Source organism: Epinephelus lanceolatus, chromosome 12 (genome assembly GCF_041903045.1).
Source record: "Epinephelus lanceolatus isolate andai-2023 chromosome 12, ASM4190304v1, whole genome shotgun sequence".
Taxonomy (NCBI): domain Eukaryota; kingdom Metazoa; phylum Chordata; class Actinopteri; order Perciformes; family Serranidae; genus Epinephelus; species Epinephelus lanceolatus.
The window spans coordinates 16,364,961-16,387,873 of record NC_135745.1 but is presented as its reverse complement, the minus strand read 5'-3'; the positions used below and the strand labels follow the sequence as shown (position 1 = coordinate 16,387,873).

The following is a 22,913-nucleotide window of genomic DNA, read 5'->3' as shown; positions in this document are numbered from 1 at the left end:
CAGCAGCTCCTTCAGCACCTCGAACTAAGCAGATAGATTGACTGAAAACAGCAGGGCGAGTGTGCATTTAGACAAACACAAGGTTATATCTTTACTTTGCATTTACTGAATTATTTGTTTTATTTTAGTTATTTAATCTTTTTATTTTTGACAACTTTATTTATCATTTTATCCATAACAAAAACATTAACATCAATGGTTAAGCATTTCTTACAAAAGTTGTAAACCTCCCCCCACCCCCTCCAGGTGGCATCCCCCACTACAAACATACAATCACACCCACAACCATATACATAGGTCAAAGGCAGATAGGCACTCATACTCATGTGCATATAAATAAAGGCATACATGTCCCTTCTATCTGCAGGAATATATTCTGTATCCAAACATAAATACCTAAGCAAGAAAATAAATATACAAATACCAAAAAAAAAGAAAAGAAAATAGACATACACTCACACTAAAGACTCAAACTAGTCTGCTTTGAATATTGCAGTCATAGTACCAGCATTTTGGACCTTCTGAAAAAAAAAAAGGTACAAATGATCCTGTCATAATTTGGGCATCTAAAAATATAAGTCAGAAGTCAAAGGGAGACAACGAGCGGTCAGGTGAAAGGCAGGCTCCTAATATGAGTTATGAACCGTGACCACGTTTTTTCATACTTATCCTCCAGCCCACATACTGTATACCTAATTTTTTCTAAATCTAATCCCAACATCACCTCCCTAATCCAATGAATATAGACGGGAGGATTCTTTCCCTTCCAGTTCAGTAATATCAGACGACGGGCATGCAACGATGCATAGGCAATTGCATTTCTGTGGAGTCGGGACAACTCCAACTTGTCTCTAACTATACCAAAGATGGCCGTTAAAGGATCAGGCCGCAGTGTTTTGCCCGGTATCGCCGAAAGCGAATGAAAGATTGGAGACCAGAAATTATGCAAAGACGGACATGACCAAAACATGTGTCCCAAGGAAACAGGGGAGTATTGACATCTAGGACAGTCTGGTGCAACACTGGGGTATAGTTTGGATAATCTATCATTAGAATAATGTAATCTGTGGACTATTTTAAATTGGATTAAGCCATGTCTGATACAAAGGGAGGAGGTATGTATACGTTGTATGGTATTTTTCCAGGTGTCTTCAGGTAATGCTTCTCCAAGGTCTCTTTCCCACTCCACTCTGGCCTTATCCCACGTATGAGGACAGTTACTCAGAATTAATGCATATATTTTTGATACTGCTCCTTTATTAAATGGATTGACATTAAGGACTGAATACAATAAATCCTTAGAGGGTGGAGACGGATACCCCGAGAAATATTTAGAGGCAAAGCTCCGAACCTGAAGGTACCTGAAATAAATTGGTAAATTATGGTCTTCACACAAAAATTTAAATGACATAAAGCTATCCTCGGTAAAGAGATCTTGAAAATAGACCAAACCACATCTATGCCAAACTGCAAATGCCTGATCTATTTGGGACGGCGCAAAAAGATGATTAAACATTATCGGAGAGAAGCTACTTGTCAGATTAAAATGCTTTCTGAACTGGCCCCAGATCTTAATTGAATTTTGGACCACCAAATTTGTGTTCAACGCAGGTGCTCTGGTATTTAGTGGGAAAGGAGCAGTTAAAATTGAAATCGGGGAGGCTGGGAGTGTAGCTCTCAGTTCCATATCAGCCCAGACCGGGCCTTCTTTGTCTGCAAACATGGTAATCCAATATGTCAATTTAGCAATGTTGGCTGACCAATAGTAAAATAACAAATTAGGCAAACCCAGACCACCCTCAGATTTGGCTTTCTCCAAACTTGCTTTCTTTATACGTGCAGGTTTTTTATTCCATATGAAGGAACAAATAAAGCGATCCAGCTGGGCAAAATACGATTTTGGAAGAAAGATTGGAATCATTTGGAATAAATATAAAAATCTGGGCATTACAGTCATCTTCACAGTATTTACTCGTCCTGCCAGGGAGACTGGAAGTTTTGACCACCTATCAAATCAGTTTTGGTACGATCTAAAATAGACCTATAGTTATATTGAAAAATAGCCTTGATTGAGCCTGCAATTTCTATTCCCAAATAAGTAAATTTATCGTTTTCAATTTTAAAGGGCAGATGTTCGTAATTGACCTGTTTTGCTAGATTATTTAATGGAAATACAAAGGATTTTGATAAATTAATTTTATATCCTGATATGCTACCGAATTTTTGCAGCAAATGGAGAAGGTGAGGTATGCTCTCTATTGGATCTGATATTAGCAAAAGCAAGTCATCCGCATAAAGCAGAGTTTTATGTTTTGTTTCGCCCCTGGAAATATTCTTAATCCTGCCATCTGTTCTGATAGCAATTGCCAACAGTTCAATCGCAATGTCGAATAGGAAAGGCGACAGACCGCAACTCTGCCTCGCACCTCTATAAAGTGGAAAATATTCGGAAATCAGGCCATTTATTCTGACCGCAGCCATGGGTGTTGAGTACAGAACTCTGATCCACCTACAAATCTTTTTATTTTTGAAAGCTTTGCAAAACATCTACCAATCTTCACTTTCAAATAATATTTCCAAAGTACTTTACCGCAATCACTATACTGTCATAAGCAGAAATACCTCAATATAAAAATTATTTTTTGTTTTCACAAGTAAAAGTCCTGCATTCAAAATTGTACTTTCAATACAGAAGCTTTATCAGCAGGATGCTAAGTATCACTCACTCACACTCATTACTAAGCAAAATGCTCCCTGGTTGTTATATTATTATATATTAATATGTTGGATTATTATTACTGATGCATTAATGTGTAGGGAGGATTTTAAAATTAGAATGGTTGATATCACATGGGTGGAAATTTGATGTGTTCACCACCCTGCACTACTCATCACACTCAGCTTTGCTGTAGAGCTGGTTGGCACTGACCTGGCACACACAGACCGACAGTGTGGTCAAAGGCCCAGATGGGTGCCCAGTCTGTGCAGGATTCTTTCACAGCTCACATCTGACAAAAAATGGTTAAAATGCAGCAAAACTAAACAAAATATTTCACACCTCACCCTCAGTGCAACATCCTCTGCAGACACTCATTTTCCAAGTTTTTCTGGCTGCCCAAACATCCTCTGTATTTGTAGGGTTCACAGGTTACTGAGGAGAAGCTGTATGTAGGGCCTAGTCTAGTTAATATAGCTAGTTGAATTTGTGTGGATCAGTGGACCAATTTTTTGTTTATTGCATTTGCCCTGAGATTCATGTCCCAGACAGTACTTGTCCTAACACTGAACACAAATCCAAATTTAATTGCCAGGATTTACAGACCGTGGCCCCTGAACCATGTCACAGCTCTTACAGTAAACATTAATATCTACAATGTCAGATGGAGGGATACGCAGACTGTAAGTAATGCTGCCTGTAACCCAGTACTTAGGGAAAAATAAACTTGCTGTCACTTATTAATCTACTGCTTAGTTTTCAGTGGAGGCAGTTGTGCAGGCTCAGAGTGCACTGCTGCCATCTTCTGGTATTTTCCTGACATATTTAGCTTTTTTCCCACCTTAACGAAATACAATAAATGAAGGGAAAATACAATTTAAGAACCATAGTTTGAAAAACACAAATGCTACTTAAATAGTAAGCCTACAGTACAGATTGGGTTCATTTTGGTGACCCCATAATTGAGCCCTTCACTGTACCTTTATCCTCCTGAGACCTGAACTCCTCTCTTCTAGTTATTTGGGATCAGTAGTGCCTGTTAAGTATAAAAAACTAAACATTGTCAACAATAATTAAGTCCCAATGTCCTCAAGTGAGATGACAATAAAGTCCTAAAGTCGTCAAACAAGTACTTCCTAATTAATAGTGTTTTAGTGTTAGTTACTAAAATTTGTAGCCAGGCTGACTAAGCAGAGATGCCTGCCATCTTGTTTTTACATGGATTAGTGCATTGTGCTCTTACTAGATGGCACATAAAATTGTCCACGAATGAGGACGTTTACAGTTTTTCTCAATTGTTTACACACAAATACTGGTACTTGAGACACAATGACCACAACATGTAACTCATGCACCAACCCCCTGAACCAATTCTGCTAAACTACAAGCACAATTCCTGCTTTACACTCAAATTGCAGTTCTAAAACACATTTTTTTCAAAACACTACACACAATTCTCTGCATTTGGCACAATTTTCAGGAAGAAAAGCTCTTGTTTTCACAAAGAACACACTGTCATTCAAAATTCTAAAGTTAATTGCCCTACTATGCACACTGACTCATCAAATGGGAAAACACCTGTCACACAGTTTTACAATTAGCAATCAGAGCTTTAGCATAAAAGGGCAACAGGTGAGCTTTTCTGTTTTGGAGCAATGGATGCCAACATTGGAAACAGAGGCAGAGCCAGAGCCAGAGGAGTGAGAGTAAGAGGAGGAGGACGGGGAGGACGAGAACGAGGAAGGCCAAGGACCGTAATCTCTGATGAGATCCGAGCCACTTTTTCTGCCTGGAGATGGAAAGTGTATGACCGAAATCCACAAACGCGTATACCCCTTCTCCAGGCTATGGTAGATGCATGTGGAGATATAGCAGTTGATGCTTTTCATGGCTGGATTCGCCATGCTAGGCGATATTTCCCCCACTGCTTGGCCAGGGAAAACATTGCTTGTGATGTGGATGAGGTGCTGTGGCCAGACCGAAACAGAAGAGAGGATGCAGCATAGTTTTGTTTTGTTTTTTTACTGTAACTGTATACAGTAAATTCATCTGTTGTTTTGTATGTAGACCACTGTATGTGCAACTTCGTGTTGGTTGGAATGTACACTGTGTACATTGTTTTTGTGGGAAAAATAAAATATATTTGTTACCGTGTATTTGTGTGTTCTGAGTATAAAACAATATTCTAAAATATTTTACAACACACTTATGTATGTACTGTCTGTAGTAAGTGTAACAATGAACAAAAAAAAGGCCTAAGTCATTATGATGAATGGAGAAGAAGTGTTTTCCATTCATCATAGTGTTTTACATTGAGCACATCAGTGTTCAACTGGTTCTTATAAATGTCTATTCATATGATGGTTTGTGTGTGTCATTTGAAAACAAAATACCATTTTGAGAAGAAATAACATTGTTTTGAATGTAAAGTTTCATTTTGCAGGAGAATTGAGGGGTTTTGCCCATTGTGTGTGTGTTTTTTGATTTGTGTGTAGAGTTCTGAGAGTATGAGGCATGCTTTCAGAAAATGTGTGTAAACAATCGAGAAAAACTGTAATTTAAGTAGAATGAAGTATAAGGTCATGTAGTTTAAGTGTTACACCTCTAAAAAAAAAATCTAATCACAACTTGTATTTTGTCAGATTAGTTGAGCTACTCCTTGAGCTCAAAATGTGGTTTTTCCACATACCCACTGTCAACTGCAGAGGCGCTTCCTTGAGTACAAGTATCTGTGGTTGGGAATTTCTGCACAAGATGATACTGCAAGATTGCAGATCTTAAATGAATTCCGGGTTAGGTTTTCCATCACTCCCCAGTGGTGATCAGCTTTTACAGCCCAAAACCACAGCAAATCTTTTTGAATCTCATATGGATCTTTGAAAATCCCCAAACCAACCCCTTCTTATTTATTTTTGTTTACATAGATTAATTATGTGTGAATATATAGTATGAAGAGGAGCAGGAGAAAGAGAAAAAATAGAAAAGTGACATTCAAAATCAAAAAGCCAAAACAGCAACACATTTCAATGACTAATAATTTATTTGTTCAATAAGAAACCAGCACCAAAGAAGATATTTACCCATATAAAAATACATACAGTGAATACATACAGTGAACATATATAATCTCAGACAACAGAAGACACCAGTAATGAAAACAGAAAAAGTAAACCATAGCTAAAGATTCCAAAAACATTAAGAAGTCATATAAAATACATTAAATTTGACATGAGGAAGGCAATGGCTGGTTACAGTTTTTCTCGATTGTTTACACACATTTTCTGAAAGCATGCCTCATACTCTCAGAACTCTACACACAAATCAAAAAACACACACACAATGGGCAAAACCCCTCAATTCTCCTGCAAAATGAAACTTTACATTCAAAACAATGTTATTTCTTCTCAAAATGGTATTTTGTTTTCAAATGACACACACAAACCATCATATGAATAGACATTTATAAGAACCAGTTGAACACTGATGTGCTCAATGTAAAACACTATGATGAATGGAAAACACTTCTTCTCCATTCATCATAATGACTTAGGCCTTTTTTTTTGTTCATTGTTACACTTACTACAGACAGGACATACATAAGTGTGTTGTAAAATATTTTAGAATATTGTTTTATACTTAGAACACACAAATACACAGTAACAAATATATTTTATTTTTCCCACAAAAACAATGTACACAGTGTACATTCCAACCAACACAAAGTTGCACATACAGTGGTCTACATACAAAACAACAGAAGAATTTACTGTATACAGTTACAGTAAAAAAACAAAACAAAACTATGCTGCATCCTCTCTTCTGTTTCGGTCTGGCCACAGCACCTCATCCACATCACAAGCAATGTTTTCCCTGGCCAAGCAGTGGGGGAAATATCGCCTAGCATGGCGAATCCAGCCATGAAAAGCATCAACTGCTATATCTCCACATGCGTCTACCATAGCTTGGAGAAGGGGTATACGCGTTTGTGGATTTCGGTCATACACTTTCCATCTCCAGGCAGAAAAAGTGGCTCGGATCTCATCAGAGATTATGGTCCTTGGCCTTCCTCATCCTCGTCCTCCCCGTCCTCCTCCTCTTACTCTCACTCCTCTGGCTCTGGCTCTGCCTCTGTTTCCAATGTTGGCATCCATTGCTCCAAAACAGAAAAGCTCACCTGTTGCCCTTTTATGCTAAAGCTCTGATTGCTAATTGTAAAACTGTGTGACAGGTGTTTTCCCATTTGATGAGTCAGTGTGCATAGTAGGGCAATTAACTTTAGAATTTTGAACGACAGTGTGTTCTTTGTGAAAACAAGAGCTTTTCTTCCTGAAAATTGTGCCAAATGCAGAGAATTGTGTGTAGTGTTTTGAAAAAAAATGTGTTTTAGAACTGCAATTTGAGTGTAAAGCAGGAATTGTGCTTGTAGTTTAGCAGAATTGGTTCAGGGGGTTGGTGCATGAGTTACATGTTGTGGTCATTGTGTCTCAAGTACCAGTATTTGTGTGTAAACAATTGAGAAAAACTGTAAAGTGCACAGAGTGAAAATTGTCAGTAACAGGTAAGTTTAAGAAAAAACTAAACATGAGATGATTTTATTACAGAAACTGCAATATTATTCTACCATCCAGTAACATTTCCCAGAGCCAGTGTGCTACCTGCAATATAACAACAGCATGAATAAAAGTAGTTTTTCTCCTGTTCACACTAATAATGGTCTTTTTAGGGAAATAAAAACACTGGTCCACCAGCCAATACAATACAAACACAATATGAAAGGCACAATATGGACATAAACAGTCCTACTAAGGGGGAAAGTGTCTTAACGTGTTTCAGAAACACGTTAAGATTTTAAATATACAATTAAACGTGGTAGGTTTATCACAACATGAATAAAGAAGTCATAAACAATAGTAGCAGCCTCAAATTTGACATTATTTGCATCAAGGTGAGATTTTGCAGGAAATCTGCTTTATAGATTTCTGTCAGTAGTAAAAACACAGACTGTTTCTGTATGTACAAGATTTGAATATTACTGACTTTGGCGCCCCCTTGTGGGAAAATCCAAAAAGACACCTTTGCAGTAATGGATAAATGCAGCTTATTGCCCTCCTCAACTTTTGTCTGAGCATAATATCGGAAAATTATTTAGAGAGAGGTCATAATCACATAACATTTCTACACACGAGGTCTTTATTCTCTTTGGTTGAGATAAACCCAAAACTTTTGCTTTTCAGCAAGGAGCAGTGAACCTGGAACAGTATTATTACCTGTTATCTCTCACAATTAAAGGAGAGGTTCAGTGTTTTTCTGCTTAGCAACTGCAGATGTGCATTAACATTGACATGCCCATGTGTACACTGAGAGAGTTAGTGGTTGCTGGTAGTTCATCAACCAAGCAGTCCCCAGCCTTTTCCTGTCAGTCTCTTTTTAGGAAGTTAAAAACATTTCAACGTGTAACTTGAATTCACTATGTTTCTTACTAGTTTATGTGAAAAATACGGCCTCAACTTTGCACATACATGCAACAGCCCAGTTTTTACACACAAACGACACAAAGTTTAAACACAAGAGATAGGCTACGTTCACATTACAAGCAAATGTGGCCCAAACCTTATTTCTTTGCTCTCATGTAACACAGAACAATGTGAACACAGAAATCTATTTTTTTTTCACAATCAGATGTGGGCTACATTTATATGTGGCCCTAAATCTGACATATGTGATCACTGGCCATGCAACTGAAGTGAGAATGGTCACATCAGAATTCATGTGTTTTTCCACATCATACTTCACTGTGCAGGCACAGCTCACTCTCCATATGGTGCTGAAATAGTCCGGCGGGACCAGAGAAGCTGTACCACTGCAACAGGAGGCTGCCCCAGTCACCAATAGAGCCCGAGTGCTAAATGCTTTCTGACAGGGACATCTTGCCTAAATGCCATGACAGTGTTGTTATCAGGCACCCACAGATACATTGGAATGTAGCCCTGGGCACGCTAAGGTTTGGAAGAACTGCCTCTCTGTGTCTCCTGACTGAGATGTTTCAGAGAGTATTAAGCCCTGTAATATGAACGTAGCAGTAGAAAACCAAAGTATGAAGGCTTCCTCATACCAGATTTGACTTAATGAGCATTACCGGTTTTCCCCTCTCTCTCTCCTGTAAAAACTCTCCATCCTCTGCTTTACATAATATTTGGAGTAAATCTTACAAACTGGACTCTTGATAGCCTAGCCAGCATGACTGAATTAATTGATAATCAGACATTTTTAGTAGCAGAAACTCAACTCGGCAGGAACATTTCTTTGGCAACTTAATTTCAGTTGGTCTTAATACAAATCTGACCTTTCACATGATAATAGTGTATCTAAGTTTAAAAATGCCACATATAACTTTTTTTAAACTAAATATACAGACCGTCTTCCAGCGGGGCCTTGGAGTGAGGTCGAGATCCTCGGTAGCTGTGTTGATGCTCTCTGTCTCTGTCACTCCCCCTCCTCTCTCTGTCACCCCCTCTCCTCTCATGGTCCTCTTTCCTCTTCCCCCTCTCCTCTCCCTCCTCTGCCCCTGCTCTCTCAAATCTCCTCCTTGCGCTCTCTATCCTGCTCCTTCGTTTCTCATCTCCCACCTCCCTGTGCTCATCGTGCTGACCTGCTCCTCTCCTGTGGTGGCTCCTCTTTGAGTCAGATTCCTCCCTCCTGCTCCCCCACTCTCTTTCCGAATGCTCCCTCCTTGTTGCCGCTTTGTGACTTCGATGCGACTCCTTCCTCGTGTCGCTTTTCCCATGATCTTGCCTTTTAGTCCCTCTCCCTGTCTCTTTTCCTTCTCTCTTCTCTTCTCTACCTTTTGCCATCTCAGCTCTCCAGTCCCTAACTCCTCTGTCCTCCTCTGGCCTCCTCCAGCTCTCCATCCTCTCACTGTGTTGTACGTCCCTGCTGCCGCCTCTTTCCTTATCAGTTTCTTTCGTTATGTGTTTGCTTTCTCTCTCACTCCTGTCAGGTTGATCTTTATCGCTCCTGCTGCTGTGCCTCCTTGTACTCTCCCTATCTGCCTCTTTCTCTTTATTCGTTGATCTCCCTTCAGGCTTCATCTCTCTTTCATCCTCTTTGCTGCTCTTATTCCTTTCACTCTCTCTCTCTGTCTTGATCCATTCAGAATATACCTTCCCACTTCGTTCCTCTCGTTTCAAATCACCTAATCTATTCTTAATTTCCTCTTGTTCTTTTCCCATTTTATTTTTCTCTTTCTCCTTCTCATCTGTCTTTTTATGTGTACCATTGTCTTCTTTTGCCTGGTCTCGTTTGCTCTCATATTTTTCTTTCCCAGCTGTAATGCGGTTTTCAGTTTCTTTATTCTCTTTGTTCCCTTTTCGAGATTGTCCTTTCAAAACTTCCTCTTTGGCTGCTTTGACAGTCTCACTTTTCTGCTCCTTTTCCTCATCAGTCTTGCTTTCTTCTTCATCTTTTCCCTTTTTACTTTCCTTCTTTCCCTCTGTCTTAGCATCCTTCCCTTCTGTTTCCTCTTTGTCTTTCTTTTCCTCTGGCTCTCCTTTTTCCTTCATGCTCTCCTCCTTTTTCTCCTTTTTACTTCTCATATTTTCCTTCTCCATTTCTTTAATCCTCATTTGCTCCTCAACCTTCTTGTCCAGTTTTTCCTCCAGGAGGTCCAGCTCCTTCTCCAGCTCAGCCAGCTTCTTTGGATCGGACTCAAAATCGTCGTCAACTTCCTCCTCCACCTCCTCAATCTCCTCATACTCCTCCACCTCAATGCCATCCATAGTCTTCTGCAGCTGTGTCTTCACCTTGTTCAGCTCCAGCAAGCCATCTTGAAGTTCTTTACATACGTCCCTGATCTTGGTGGCGAACTTAGTTTTGGCGCCTTTACGGAGTTTGTGGGAGTCTTTGGCGAGGAAGAAAATATCCAGAGCGAGAAAGAGGGCTGACATGACGCCTGTGGTGACACTGATAGCCTGGGCAGCTTTGGCAACGCCACCTGCAGCACCTAAAACCTGCACAGTGCTGATGAGCTTATCTGTGTTAATCATCAGGGCTTTTCCGGCACGGCCGCCCTCCTTCATCACGTGCTTGAGGTTATGGTTCAGAGCCTTTTTTGCAGCGCTCTCTGAATATTTCTCAAAGTCCCACCCCTCTAGGGTGTCCATACCTGCCTACAAGAGACACAGAGACAAAAAAATTTAAGATCTGTCTCAGAAATGAGATATTGTTCAATAAATAACTTTGCATGGACACTACTATTGTTGAAGGTTTTCCCTTTATTTAAAACTTATACTTTTTCACACTCTTTTGTCAGAAAAAAGGATAAAATAACCTATAACAAATATAAACAAATGTAATATAATAAATAACCTATATTCTAAAATTCTGAACACACCTCTTGGTTTAACTATTAAGATAACTAAGCTCTTCCCACACTGAACTTAAGCACAGCCCAATGATATTGGATTTTTGAGGCTGATAACAATGTTGATACATAAGAGTTCTAAATATTGGCTGATGTTTTTTACATGAACACATAACAAATGAAAATTTTCAGGATACAGGATAGGGATCCCTTGAATCGGTTTGACGTTTTCCAGTTGAAAAATAACCTTAACGATGCGATGCTGTTTCTACATTACCTCAAACATACAGTCAATCCTTGTTACAACATTGGCCGACTCATTCACGAATTCAATGATCATTTTTGCTAAATAAATTTTCAACTGAAATATTTCTGAGTTGAGTTGTATCTAATTCTAAATAATACTCAAAATAATTTGAAGAGAATTTAGGGCTTGTTTGGAGCCCCTAACCCCTCGAAAGGTGATCCTTTTATCTTCTGTACACAAGATAATAACTCATAATCACATGATATCTTTTGTTTTGTTTAACTTGTGCACATAAGATAAAATGCTAACTAATTAAATAATTCAATTGTGCACAAAAAATAATAACTTGTTCCTTATCTTGTGTGCACAAGGTAATTGTCTTGTGGAAAAGAAAAGAAAAAAAAAATTCTTGGGGACTTTAGGGGCTTCATAGGTCTGCGCACTTGTGATGGCCATTTATTAAATTTTCTGGCATTTTACTGACCACATCTAATTTCGCTAGTCAAAAAAGTAACTGAAAGATTGATCTAAAAAGCAACAACATTGTTTCAAGGAATCTAGTTCTGGTCAACTTTTAGGGTTTTTGCATAGCATTTGCTATGCCTTCACTAGGCCTGTAAAGTGTCCCCAGCAGTTACTACTGAGAGATTTGTGGCACCTCTGATAGATTAATAGTTGACTTTATTAATCCCAGGAGGTAAATTACAACATCATAGTTGCCAAATACATGAAAAAAATATTAAACAGCAATGACATTGAAACAGACACAGATTCAAATACAGATGAATAAAAATTTAGTCAAAAATTACAGTATGCTTTCCTAATTTTTCAAGTGATTTCTAAATGTTCTGGATGTGCAAAGAGCAGAGCTGTGAAGTCTACCAGCACCCGACAGGAATGATCTCTTGTATTGCTCCTTCACTCACCAAGGAAGTCTGTTGCTAAAAATGCTAAATCTGCAAAGCCTGCGTTATATTTCTAAGTACAAACTCAAACATTTCCTCACCTGCACGAACTCCAAACACTCCCTGATGTCTTTGATCTCGTCCTGGTAGCCCTGGATCATCTTCTCCAACTTCTTACGATCCATGTTGGAGTGAACTGTATCTGTGATATTTGCCGTTGCTGAGGTGATGCTGCCTGCTGTTGCTACACCGATCCCCACCGCCGTGACAATAATAGAGGCACCGAAAGTGAAAGGCGCCAGAATGAGTCCGGTGATTGTTGCCACGCTGCCTGCGACACTGGCCACTCCTCCACCCACAGCGGCTGACGTCGTTTTTTTGTGGAATTCATCTGCAGCATCAGCCAGAGACATAAGTTCCAGGATGCGTTGCTGTAAAGACGCCCCCCGCTGGTTGAACAGACGCACAAACAGACAGGCAGCCATGTAGACACGATCAGCTGCCTGCTCCATTGCCCTGGAGACACACATGAAAGTTGTGAAGGCTTGAAACTCACAAGACTGTGCAGGTGGACACAGCAAATATGAGCGCTTAGAATATTTACACTTATCAGTTCAAACCCAAAGTTACAACAGGCTTTCTGCAGGGCTCACCAAGTCACAAATTAAAACTTTTTAAGATCTCACATAATAGCACAGAATGCCATTTATTACCTGTTTCATGATCCTACTGGACAAAAGTACGATAGTATGACTGAAAACCAGTAGGACCGATGTGGCCCAGAATGATTAATTATTATATCACATTTGTTTCAGTACTTCCCAGCACTGTATAACAATGATTATTATTAATACATTTAATTATATGAACATGACCTGAATCTGGATGAGCAGCAGAAAATTGATGGATAAATTAACTAATAAAATGATTAATTTATGCAAGTTTATTTAAGTTAATTCAATTTTTTGCTAAAACTGACACTTGGCAATTATGAGTCGAGCCTTCAAGCTACAGTAGCTAACAATAGTAACCGTGTTTGCTACGAGTCTGATAGATATCCTGGATAAGAAAACAGAAATCAAACATGCTACCTTAAAAATGCCCTCACAATGCCAAAGTACTATCAACATTTATTTTAACTAAAAAGTTATTAAAAGAAAAGAGACTATGCTTACGTTTCCTCATCATCATCCTGCGTATTTGAGGTCTCGTTCCACTCTGCCCAACCTGGAAACCGGCAGCAGAGATAATACAGTCAGTACATGGAGCAAATACATCAAATTGTGTTTGGTTATAAGTGTTAGTGTTGATTTATTTTATCTCGTATGTGTGTGTGTGTGTGTGTGTGTGTGTGTGTGTGTGTGTGGTATCAGTGGTGGAGCAGTACAATAAACAATGGATGGACACTCATACTGACCTTTGACTGTGTTCCACCATTCCATCAATTCATCGCTTTCCTAAAAAGAGAGACCTTTGTCAGTGAAAATGTAAATATAATTTTGAGCTCTTTCTGGCAGAAAACATAAATGTACATATAATAAACAGTAAAGCAAATACTAAATAAAAGATCAGACCAAATGAACCAAACTCCCGGTGTGACAGTGCCCTAAACACACCTGTTCAGCCTCCAGAGGGTTGCCTTCAGTAGGATAAGCCACCATCTCCACAGGCTGGACCTCCACTGTGCTCTCCTGAAAAACAACAACATAGCCACAACTTTGTGAGACAAAATTCAGTTGAAAGACTGAACTACCGTCGATACCTTTCTCTGTGTGTCTGTCAGCATCATGTAGACACTGAGTCTCACCAGTCTGTACAGAGTTGACATACAGCTAAGGGTTTGTTTCCATATAATTACTGTCACACACAGTAACATGCCTTTATGGTGCTGTACGGCAGTATGTCCTACTATTAACTTGCTAAATGCTAACTCATGACCACTTTACTGGCTGCAGATGTAGAGTGGTGACTGGTACCAGGAAGGCTGTGCTTCACAAACAAAATACACAATTAAATGACACTTTAATCGTATCACACTAACATTGACATTATTGAAAAAATATCCATAGTACAACAAAGACATGCTGTAATTACTCTTTTAAGCTGATTTAATTTACAGATTTTATCAAGTGTCTAATTACATAATTATCATGGCATGATGTTATGTTTCAGATTTCAAAATAACTGAATAGTTATTTGAACATTTTCATTTAGTCAGCCATGCTTGTGGACCTGCATGATTTTTATATCAACTTCCATTTTCATGTATTAAACATTTTTTCTGAATCTTCAGACTCTGTTGTCCCAGATTTATTTGGACTTGAAGGAATTCATTTATTGTAACAGATTTTTGTCAACCAAAAATCAGTTAACTTCACAGCTGCAAGATAAACTGGATAAACTGTTCACAAAAACAGTTAAATATATAATATATAAAATATAATATGTAAGGTTGGTTGCAGTCTTGGATTAGATATTTGTGAACTTGACTAAAATGTTTTTCTGTGTATCTACTTCATAATATCTTCATGCAAACCTGTGCTGGGTTCAGCTCTTGTAGCTCAACAGTCTCCTCAATAATAGGCATAGTGTCTGGCGTCTGAGGAGGAAGAAAATAAAGATTAATGTCACTAAATCAGTAATAAGCTCACCTCAGAACTAATACACACATTAACAAGAAAACCAAGTAAAAGGAATATGAATTACACAGAAGACAAAACATATGTGTCAGTTAAAAAAAACACACCAGGATAACTTATAATAACTATAATAGCTTTTTACAATACGTAAAAAAAAGGAAAAACAGAAAATGGTCTGCATGTTGATATCCATATCTGTACAAAGCTTCAGATCCCCTTACAGTAATGTAATTAAATAAGAGAAGCGAGGTGCAAAACAGCAAAGTGAGTCATAAGAGTTACAGGAGATCAGCACATACCTGTGAAGTTAGATTAAGCTTGGGTATTCTGGGAAGTGTTTGCTTGACTCGGAATGACACAACCTGAGAAACAAAACAAGAAAAGAAAAGCTTGTCAGTGATAAAAAGAACTAAAGAGAAAAATAATCTCAAAGTTCAGCTCCTGTCACCATTAAGGTGGTATGTCTACTGTGATATATCACTTAATACACTTTGGTTCTTGCTCCAGCTACCTTCTATAACGTCTTTTAAAAGTGAACAACAACTCACTCGTCTTTTTTTCTTGATGGTTCTCCTGCGTCTCAGCCCGCCTCCTCCTGGTTCCTCCATGTCCTCACTTTCCTGCAAATAATGAAAGAGATAATTAGCACATAATCAGGAAGTTTAAAGGGACTACTGTCACTAGTATTACGTCTATTGTTGGCACCTGTGACAATGTAGAGACGACTGATATTGTCTTCACTTTGTGAGTGTGTGTTTGTGTCATCATGGTAATGTGGTCCTGGTGATGCCTACTGTAGGTGTGATAGGTGTGTTTAACTACTGCTAATTGTACGAGTTAAGTGTTGGTGTTATGTTGATATGTACATTTCATGCCTCTCAGTGCCAATAATATTTATACCTGATGTTCAATTGCTTTGGGCGTCCTCCTGAATATTCCAGCAAACCCTGTTTTTTTCTCCTGTCAAAAAACCCCCAAAAAACATAAGATGAGGTATTCATGTAAATCACAAAAACGTCAAAATACAGTCACATAGAATCATACCTCTACATCAAGACTCACCTTTTGGGCGCTTGTAGCTTCTAAAAGATTATCTTTACCGGTCGACCATTCACCAAGTGCTGAAAGATCCTCCTTAAAAATACAAGAACAAACAGAAAACAAAGCATGACTTCACTTACTTTAAAGTAGACAAGTTCAACACGGTCAAAAACCTACTCAGATGTTGGAAAGTAAATGTAAAACTGTAAATGATGGCATTGAGATCTATTTTAAATGTTTGTTGACAAAGAATAGAGAGAATGGAAAGAAAACGCTTGGCTTGAATATTTTAAATTTCATAAGAGCCTTCCCTTGTTTAGATTTTTGGCCTTTGACCTAAACATGGTGCTCTCAGATGTCATGAATGTACACTGGCACTAGTGCTTTTAGTACTGCCAAGTGTATTACTCTCTACACTCAACATCTATAGCATGTCTGTCTGTCCATGGAGAGGGATCCCTCCTCAGGTAGTCTTCCTGAAGTTTCTGCCATTTTTTCCCCTGATAACGCTTTTTTGAGGGGAGTTTCTTCTTCTCCAAAGCGAGGGTCCAAGGACAGAGTGTGTCATATGCTGGACAGATTGTAAAGGCCACTGAGGCAAATTTAGGATTTGTGATCTGGGGTATATAAATAAAACTGACCTGACATCCACAGACAGAGAGTAGCTCTCACCTCATCACTTTCTGCAAGGCTGTCGCAGCTGGCAGACAAATCCTTCATGTTACTGAAAGGATCCTGGAAAACAGAAAGGAGCTTCAATAATAAATAGGTTTGTTTTAACTTGCTGAAGAAGAGTTATCCACAAGATGAGTGTCTTGAAAATGTAAATGAATGTAAATGAGAGCTAAATAACCAGCAATCAAAAACATCACCGCCAAAAAACACAAAAACAAAATGAGTTTATTTGGTCACCTGTGTAGCAATCGAGCGTGGCGCTTGTTTGGGAGACTTTTTGAAGATCCCAGCCAGTCCGCCAGTCTTCTCCTGAAACATATGAAAAAAATCACATATCAAAATTAAATTAATGAACAGCAGAATCAAGAACAAGCTGAGACTGTGACAGTGGGACAACATTTGTACCTTTGATGTGTTTACTTCCAACAGATTTTCAGTACTGCCAAATAACTTCTTATCGTCGTTTAATTCCTGAATGCACCCAACAGAAAACAAAAATTTCAAAACAGCAAAACAAATGCAAAGTACTGAAATGTCATATAATGTAAACTTTTCTGTCAAATGGTTATTACTGCACCTCATCTGTTGTAGTCCCCTCTGCTGGTTTATGAGTCTTCTTAAAGATGCCACTGAAAATACTTTTCTCCTGAAATAAAACACACACTGTGTAAGTGACAGTAAATCTACATCAGGAGTATCTGAATGTGTCATAGTTATGTGTACGATTTAAAACACAGTACTAACATGTTGACATTTTTTAAGCATAAGCTGAATAAATGTAAAAAGTGTAAATAAATGTATAATCACACATTTAAGTGTATTAAAATAAACATTTATCAATATATCATAGTGCTGATGATCCTGTTTTGATCCCACACAGTACCTTTGTGTTTTCAAACAGACTGTCATTACTTGCTGAGAGCTCCTTTTGATCGTCTTTGTCCTGAGGAAACAAAGAAGAGAACTGGACAGTTAATAAATATGTATAATAACAGTCTCAGACAGTGATGCTAACAGTGTAACTAGTCACGCACTTACCTCTGCAGCTGCCTCTTCTCCAGACACTCTGGGTGTTTTTTTGCGAAGTCCACTGAACAGCCCACCTTTCTCCTGAGAAGTGAAAATGCAAATGAGTGCAAAGTTTCTCCTCTCAGTTGGCTCATGAAGAGTGCAAAACAAAGCTTTAAAGACTCAACGGGTGGGTGTTTATGGTGTTGTCAGGTATCTCCAATTGCACCATGTTTCAAAGAGACGGACAGTTGATTTACATTCTACCTTACAGCAGTGGTCAAAGAAGTACTGAGATTGTTTACTCAATTAAAAGTTATAATACCACAGTACCAAAATTCTTGGTTACAAGTAAAAGTCCTGCACTCAAAATCTTACCTGTGTGAAAGTACATGAGCATTAGCATCAAAATCTAGATTTTTCTAGATTTTGTAAAATTATGGTACAAAATTACTCCATATGCAAAATGACCCCACTCAGAGTGTTACTATTGTTAATGCATTTATGTAACATTTTAATGTTAGAAGCAGAGTTAATTTCAACTACTTAATGCACTGTTATGTAGTTTAATTTATAAGAATGCACAACATTTTCTAAACTGATCTGATTTACATGTTGACCTTGAACAGACCAGAGAACTACAGCTAAATGAGGTAATGTAAAAAGTAAAATATTTCCCTCTCAAATGTCGTGGAGTAGAAGTGTAATGTAGCAGAAAAAGGAAATGCGTCAAAGAACAAGTACCTCAAAATTGTACTTGAGTAAATGTACTTGGCTACATTCAACCAGGCAACCATAAAAATGTTAAGTCGTAGACTCTTGAAACGCACTGTAGATTCTGTGAGTAACTCATGACTTTGCAAACATAATTGTGTCAAAGGAGCATTGTTCTCATGTGTGAGGCAACACTGTGGAGACATTATATTTTTGGGAGGATGCTGCTGTGAGTGTTTGTTCAGGGCGGACACTGACCTCATCAAACGGGTTGTCAGCGCTGGCTGATCTTTTGAGGATGCCGGCCAAGCCTCCCTTTTTCTCCTAAAACACAGATCTTTTGTTATTTCTCTCAAATGAAAACATTCAGAAACAGAGAAAGAAAAATTGAAGAGAATCAAGAGTTGAAAGCTTCATTTGCTCCCAAGATCACAATGAACCAGAATTTGCTCCCACTGTTAGTGAATTTAAAAAAACAAAGAGTATTAAAGGAGCAGTGTGTAGGATTTAGTGGCAATTAGTGGTGACGACTGCAGATACATCCAGCTGAAACTTATTCACTGTTCATAGTTCAGGAGTTTTTTACCGAGAGCCGAATTATCCGCAGAGGTGTCTTCCTCACCAAAACAAATAGGCCAGGTGATGTAAACCAGTAAAAACACAGAATAAAGCGGTTTCACATTAAAAAACACTGTTTTGCAAAAAAATGCAAAAAAGCGAATGGCCCTATCTAGAGCCAGTGTTTGGTTTGTCCATTCTGGGCTACTGTAGAAACATGGTGGTACAACATGGCGATCTCCATGGAAGCAAATTTTTTTTTTATCACATGCAAATTGGTCTACAGCTACATACAGGATAGGAAAAACACAAAGAAATCATCTCATATAATCTGATGTTTGCAATCAGTTTTCAGTTTATGTTGACATAATGAGAGCAGCCACAGTGAGACAGAAAGAGAGGGTTAATTTTTAAAGACTGATGTACCTTTGGGGCGGTGGTGTCAGACAGATTCTCGGTGCTACCTGACAACTGTTTCTCACTGTTCACCTCCAGCTCCTGAATTCAAACCAGAAAACAGTGAAAACAAATATTCACTCGATCCTCCATAACAGTAGATTTCACAAGTGGTTTAATCAGTCTAATCAAATCACGATACCTTGTCTGCTGCTGCATCCTCTGCTGGTTTCTGCGGCTTCTTAAACATGTTGCTAAAAATGTTTTTCTCCTGAAACATAATTTGGTTGTTACTGAATGTTCCTTCAACAGATATTTTACCCTACAGGCTTCTGTTGCATTACACTGCTCACCGTCTTGCCATTATTCTCAGACAGGTCGTCATTACTGGCCGACAGCTCTTTCTGAGCCTCTTGTTCCTGAAACAGACAAATGAGAGGGTGAAATTGTGTTTCGGGTTTAGAAACTATCTGCACATTTAGGAAACACTCACTCACCGGTGACTCTGTCTTTTCTCCAGATGCTTTGGGAGTCTTTTTGAGGAGTCCACTGAACAACCCCCCACCTTTCTCCTGATGACACACATGAGAAAAAAATGCTGAAGTAGTTAAAATATAACAAATCAAACTGCTGTTTTGTTTAAAAGCCATTAATTATCTTGGATTTTAATGCACTGACCTGTTTGTTCTCGGATAAGTTCTCAGTGCTGGCTAAGAGATCGCTGTCAGACTCGTCCTATAAAAAGTGTTCAGAGGTTTTAAAGGCAAATGTTAATGTGGGAATACTAAATAAAGTTGACTTAAATATTTCAATCTTCACACTGCGATTGCAATATGAGTCCCGACTTTATTGGGAATAGAATTTTTACATTTCATTTTCTCTAAAGAAATATAAAATGATGATGGTGTGATTTTTGCTGGGGTCTTACATCTGGAATATCATTTTTCGGCAGTTGTATTTCATTAAAAATGTTGAAAAAGGTTGACAAATTACACTTTTACCTCCTCAGGTTGAGCAGCTTCTGCAGATTTAGGAGCTTTCTTGAATATTCCACTAAATATTCCACCTTTTTCCTAAAACATACACATTCAGACAATGAGTGCTCTCTCTTAACGTGTCCTAAAGGTATTTAGGACTATTATTTTAATTATATATATATATATATATATATATATATATATATATATATATATATAAAAATCCTCACCTTGTTCTCAGAAAGAGCTTCCCTGCTGCCTGAAAGTTCATCATCTTGTGACTGTGTTTCCTGAGAAAAGATAAACAATCAGAACCTGTTACACATTACAGACATTTTTCTTTTACAGCTAATGCCTCAGTTTACAGGGAAACATCACCACATTTACGAGATGACTGAAAGGGGCCAGAAAAAGACTTCTTACTTCCTCTTTGAGAAGACCGTCAAGAAGTCTGGACGACTTCTTGAATTTTCCACTGAAAGCACTTCCTTTCTCCTGAAACACAAATAACATTTTTTTTTAACATCCAGGTATCCAGGTACATCAAGGTATTTTTTATTAGTAATAATGATTCTTTACATAAACCTAAAAAAAAGCATTAGAACAACATTAAATGAGATTTAAAGAAACAGTAAAAGTTCAGAAATGCATCGAAGTGAAATTACATTTGTTTCTAAATTTTATTTTTCCATGTACTTAATTTTGATGGAGTTTTGGAAACTAATACCTGTCAATGAATCTTAACAGGATGTTTTAGCCTGTTTATATTGTCTTAACGTTTTTTAATGCTACCTTGAATGGTGTTACCTGTATCACAATTACATACAGGTAGCACATTTCATTACCACATTAGATCTGAGCCATATGTAGGGCTGCAACTGAAGTTTATATTTTTTTTGTAATGATCAGCTGATTATTTTCTCCATTTATCGATTAATCTTTTTCTCTATAATATCAAAAATAGTGGGAAATGGCTGTCACAACTGCCTGGAGCTCAAGCTGGCATCTTTAAATCTAACAACCAAACTGACCTTTGTGTTGGCAGCCTCAGACAGACTGTCATTGCTGGCAGAAAGATCTTTCTGTGCCGAGAGATTCTCCTGAAACAAGAATTAAAAACTGTGAGCAGCTCTGTAGAAAATGGTACAAAAGGGTTACAAGAAAATTAAAAGTGCTTGAATATTTCCATGTCTGTCATATATTAACTTCTGCTGCTCCTGCATTACAGCATTTCAGCACATTGGCAGACATACAGGGAGCATGCATCATACTGGCTGCGCTCCCTTTGGTCATGCTCACATGCTGTTTTCTTTACAAAGTAGCAAGGGCAGGTGAAACTGGTTAAATGGAGTGCAGACAGCAGACGAGGCGGTAGGAATGACACTGAATCTCTGTCAACTGATAATTAAACAGCAGATGGTAGGGCTGCTGTGATTACAGCTGGTAAGTGTTGACAAAGACACTACAGAAATATTTTCTTTGTCTGTATTGTTTATGATAGTGTTGGTACACATGGTATTTTGTTATGTATCGATTCAGGTCGGCATACGTGGCATGTGCAGTTTTTTTGGTTTATATATTCCAGTTTCCCACACATTGTTACTTTTGCATTTTCAAAACTTTTCCATAATATTTGCCCCAGTTTCCATGACGTTATTTAAGCAGTTTAAAACAAATATACACAGATACAGCCACACATTATTAAACATGCACTTCCCCGGCATTTATAGATGAGCAGCAGCTAGCGCTTGCCAACTTTACTTACTCGTTAAACATTCCTGCTGGCAACTAGCTGCAATTGCCAATAAATAAGACCGCTGCATATGGGAACTTTGCAAAATGTAAAGGCAATTGCAATTAATAAATAAATAAATGCAATTTGATGTACTTGTATTATAGTTTTGACACTTCTGTATGCAGTTATTTCTTGTTAAACAAACATTTGTTTTATGGGTATGTCTGATAATTGTTTTGTGACCTTGCGTGCACCTGAGCATCTGTGATACCTTAATAAGTTAAGGTTGACTGCATTCGTGCCCTTTCAGGCTTCCCCTGTCCATGTGGAACAGAACAAACACAACACAGTGGCTGAATCTACATGTATAGATGTCCAGAATGCAATATCTGCGGATAAATATTTGTAAAAAAAAACAAAAAAAAACCAACCTACATTAAACCAATATTAAAGCTGGATCTCATGTTATGTGCTGATTTGTCTGCAGAATGAAAATGCAGTGAAAACCACACCCACCCAACAAATCAACACTATGAGCGTCATGTTTTGGGTGCACAATAAAGCATCATCTATATGGAAAACTGCACTTGTGTTTGAGAAGCTGTACCTCTCCAGGTGTTCTGGGAGTCTTTCTGAGGAGTCCACTGAACAAACCACCTTTCTCCTACAGGGAAGCAGACAACAGGTTATTTTGTTTAGTTTCAGTATTTTTCTTCCACCTAACGCAGATATTTTATCTCACACTTGTTCTCATGTTGGTGGTGACTACACCGTGACTCATGCAGTTTCAGTGGGTGCGTGGGGAGGATCTGTCCGTTCCAAGATGAAGACTCACCTTTTTCTCCGACAGGCTGTCAGTGCTGGCAGACAGCTCACTATCCAATGACTCTGCACCCTTAACACAACAAAAATGTTACTCAACCTGTGTGAACATAACCAATGA

General features: G+C 38.3%; 1 protein-coding gene across 1 annotated transcript in view; it reads right to left on the bottom strand.

The window, feature by feature from the left end:
- Positions 1-5,737: 5,737 nt before the first annotated feature.
- LOC117272225 (uncharacterized) overlaps positions 5,738-22,913 on the bottom strand; it is a 35,927-nt gene continuing 18,751 nt past the window's right edge. Inside the window, exons 22-50 of the mRNA XM_078173028.1 lie at positions 22,806-22,865; positions 22,578-22,634; positions 21,267-21,335; positions 20,659-20,730; positions 20,466-20,525; positions 20,260-20,331; positions 19,937-19,993; positions 19,756-19,830; positions 19,612-19,677; positions 19,461-19,529; positions 19,289-19,360; positions 18,891-18,917; positions 18,563-18,628; positions 17,621-17,692; positions 17,466-17,525; positions 17,160-17,228; positions 16,988-17,053; positions 16,820-16,891; positions 16,580-16,642; positions 15,929-16,000; positions 15,767-15,826; positions 15,415-15,486; positions 15,166-15,228; positions 14,764-14,826; positions 13,844-13,918; positions 13,645-13,684; positions 13,403-13,454; positions 12,329-12,743; positions 5,738-10,881 (exon numbers count right to left, since the gene is read on the bottom strand). Coding sequence (XP_078029154.1) covers positions 9,118-10,881; positions 12,329-12,743; positions 13,403-13,454; positions 13,645-13,684; positions 13,844-13,918; positions 14,764-14,826; positions 15,166-15,228; positions 15,415-15,486; positions 15,767-15,826; positions 15,929-16,000; positions 16,580-16,642; positions 16,820-16,891; positions 16,988-17,053; positions 17,160-17,228; positions 17,466-17,525; positions 17,621-17,692; positions 18,563-18,628; positions 18,891-18,917; positions 19,289-19,360; positions 19,461-19,529; positions 19,612-19,677; positions 19,756-19,830; positions 19,937-19,993; positions 20,260-20,331; positions 20,466-20,525; positions 20,659-20,730; positions 21,267-21,335; positions 22,578-22,634; positions 22,806-22,865 — 3,900 coding nt within the window. The 3' untranslated portion in view covers positions 5,738-9,117. The remainder of the gene's footprint in view (positions 10,882-12,328; positions 12,744-13,402; positions 13,455-13,644; positions 13,685-13,843; positions 13,919-14,763; positions 14,827-15,165; positions 15,229-15,414; positions 15,487-15,766; positions 15,827-15,928; positions 16,001-16,579; positions 16,643-16,819; positions 16,892-16,987; positions 17,054-17,159; positions 17,229-17,465; positions 17,526-17,620; positions 17,693-18,562; positions 18,629-18,890; positions 18,918-19,288; positions 19,361-19,460; positions 19,530-19,611; positions 19,678-19,755; positions 19,831-19,936; positions 19,994-20,259; positions 20,332-20,465; positions 20,526-20,658; positions 20,731-21,266; positions 21,336-22,577; positions 22,635-22,805; positions 22,866-22,913) is intronic.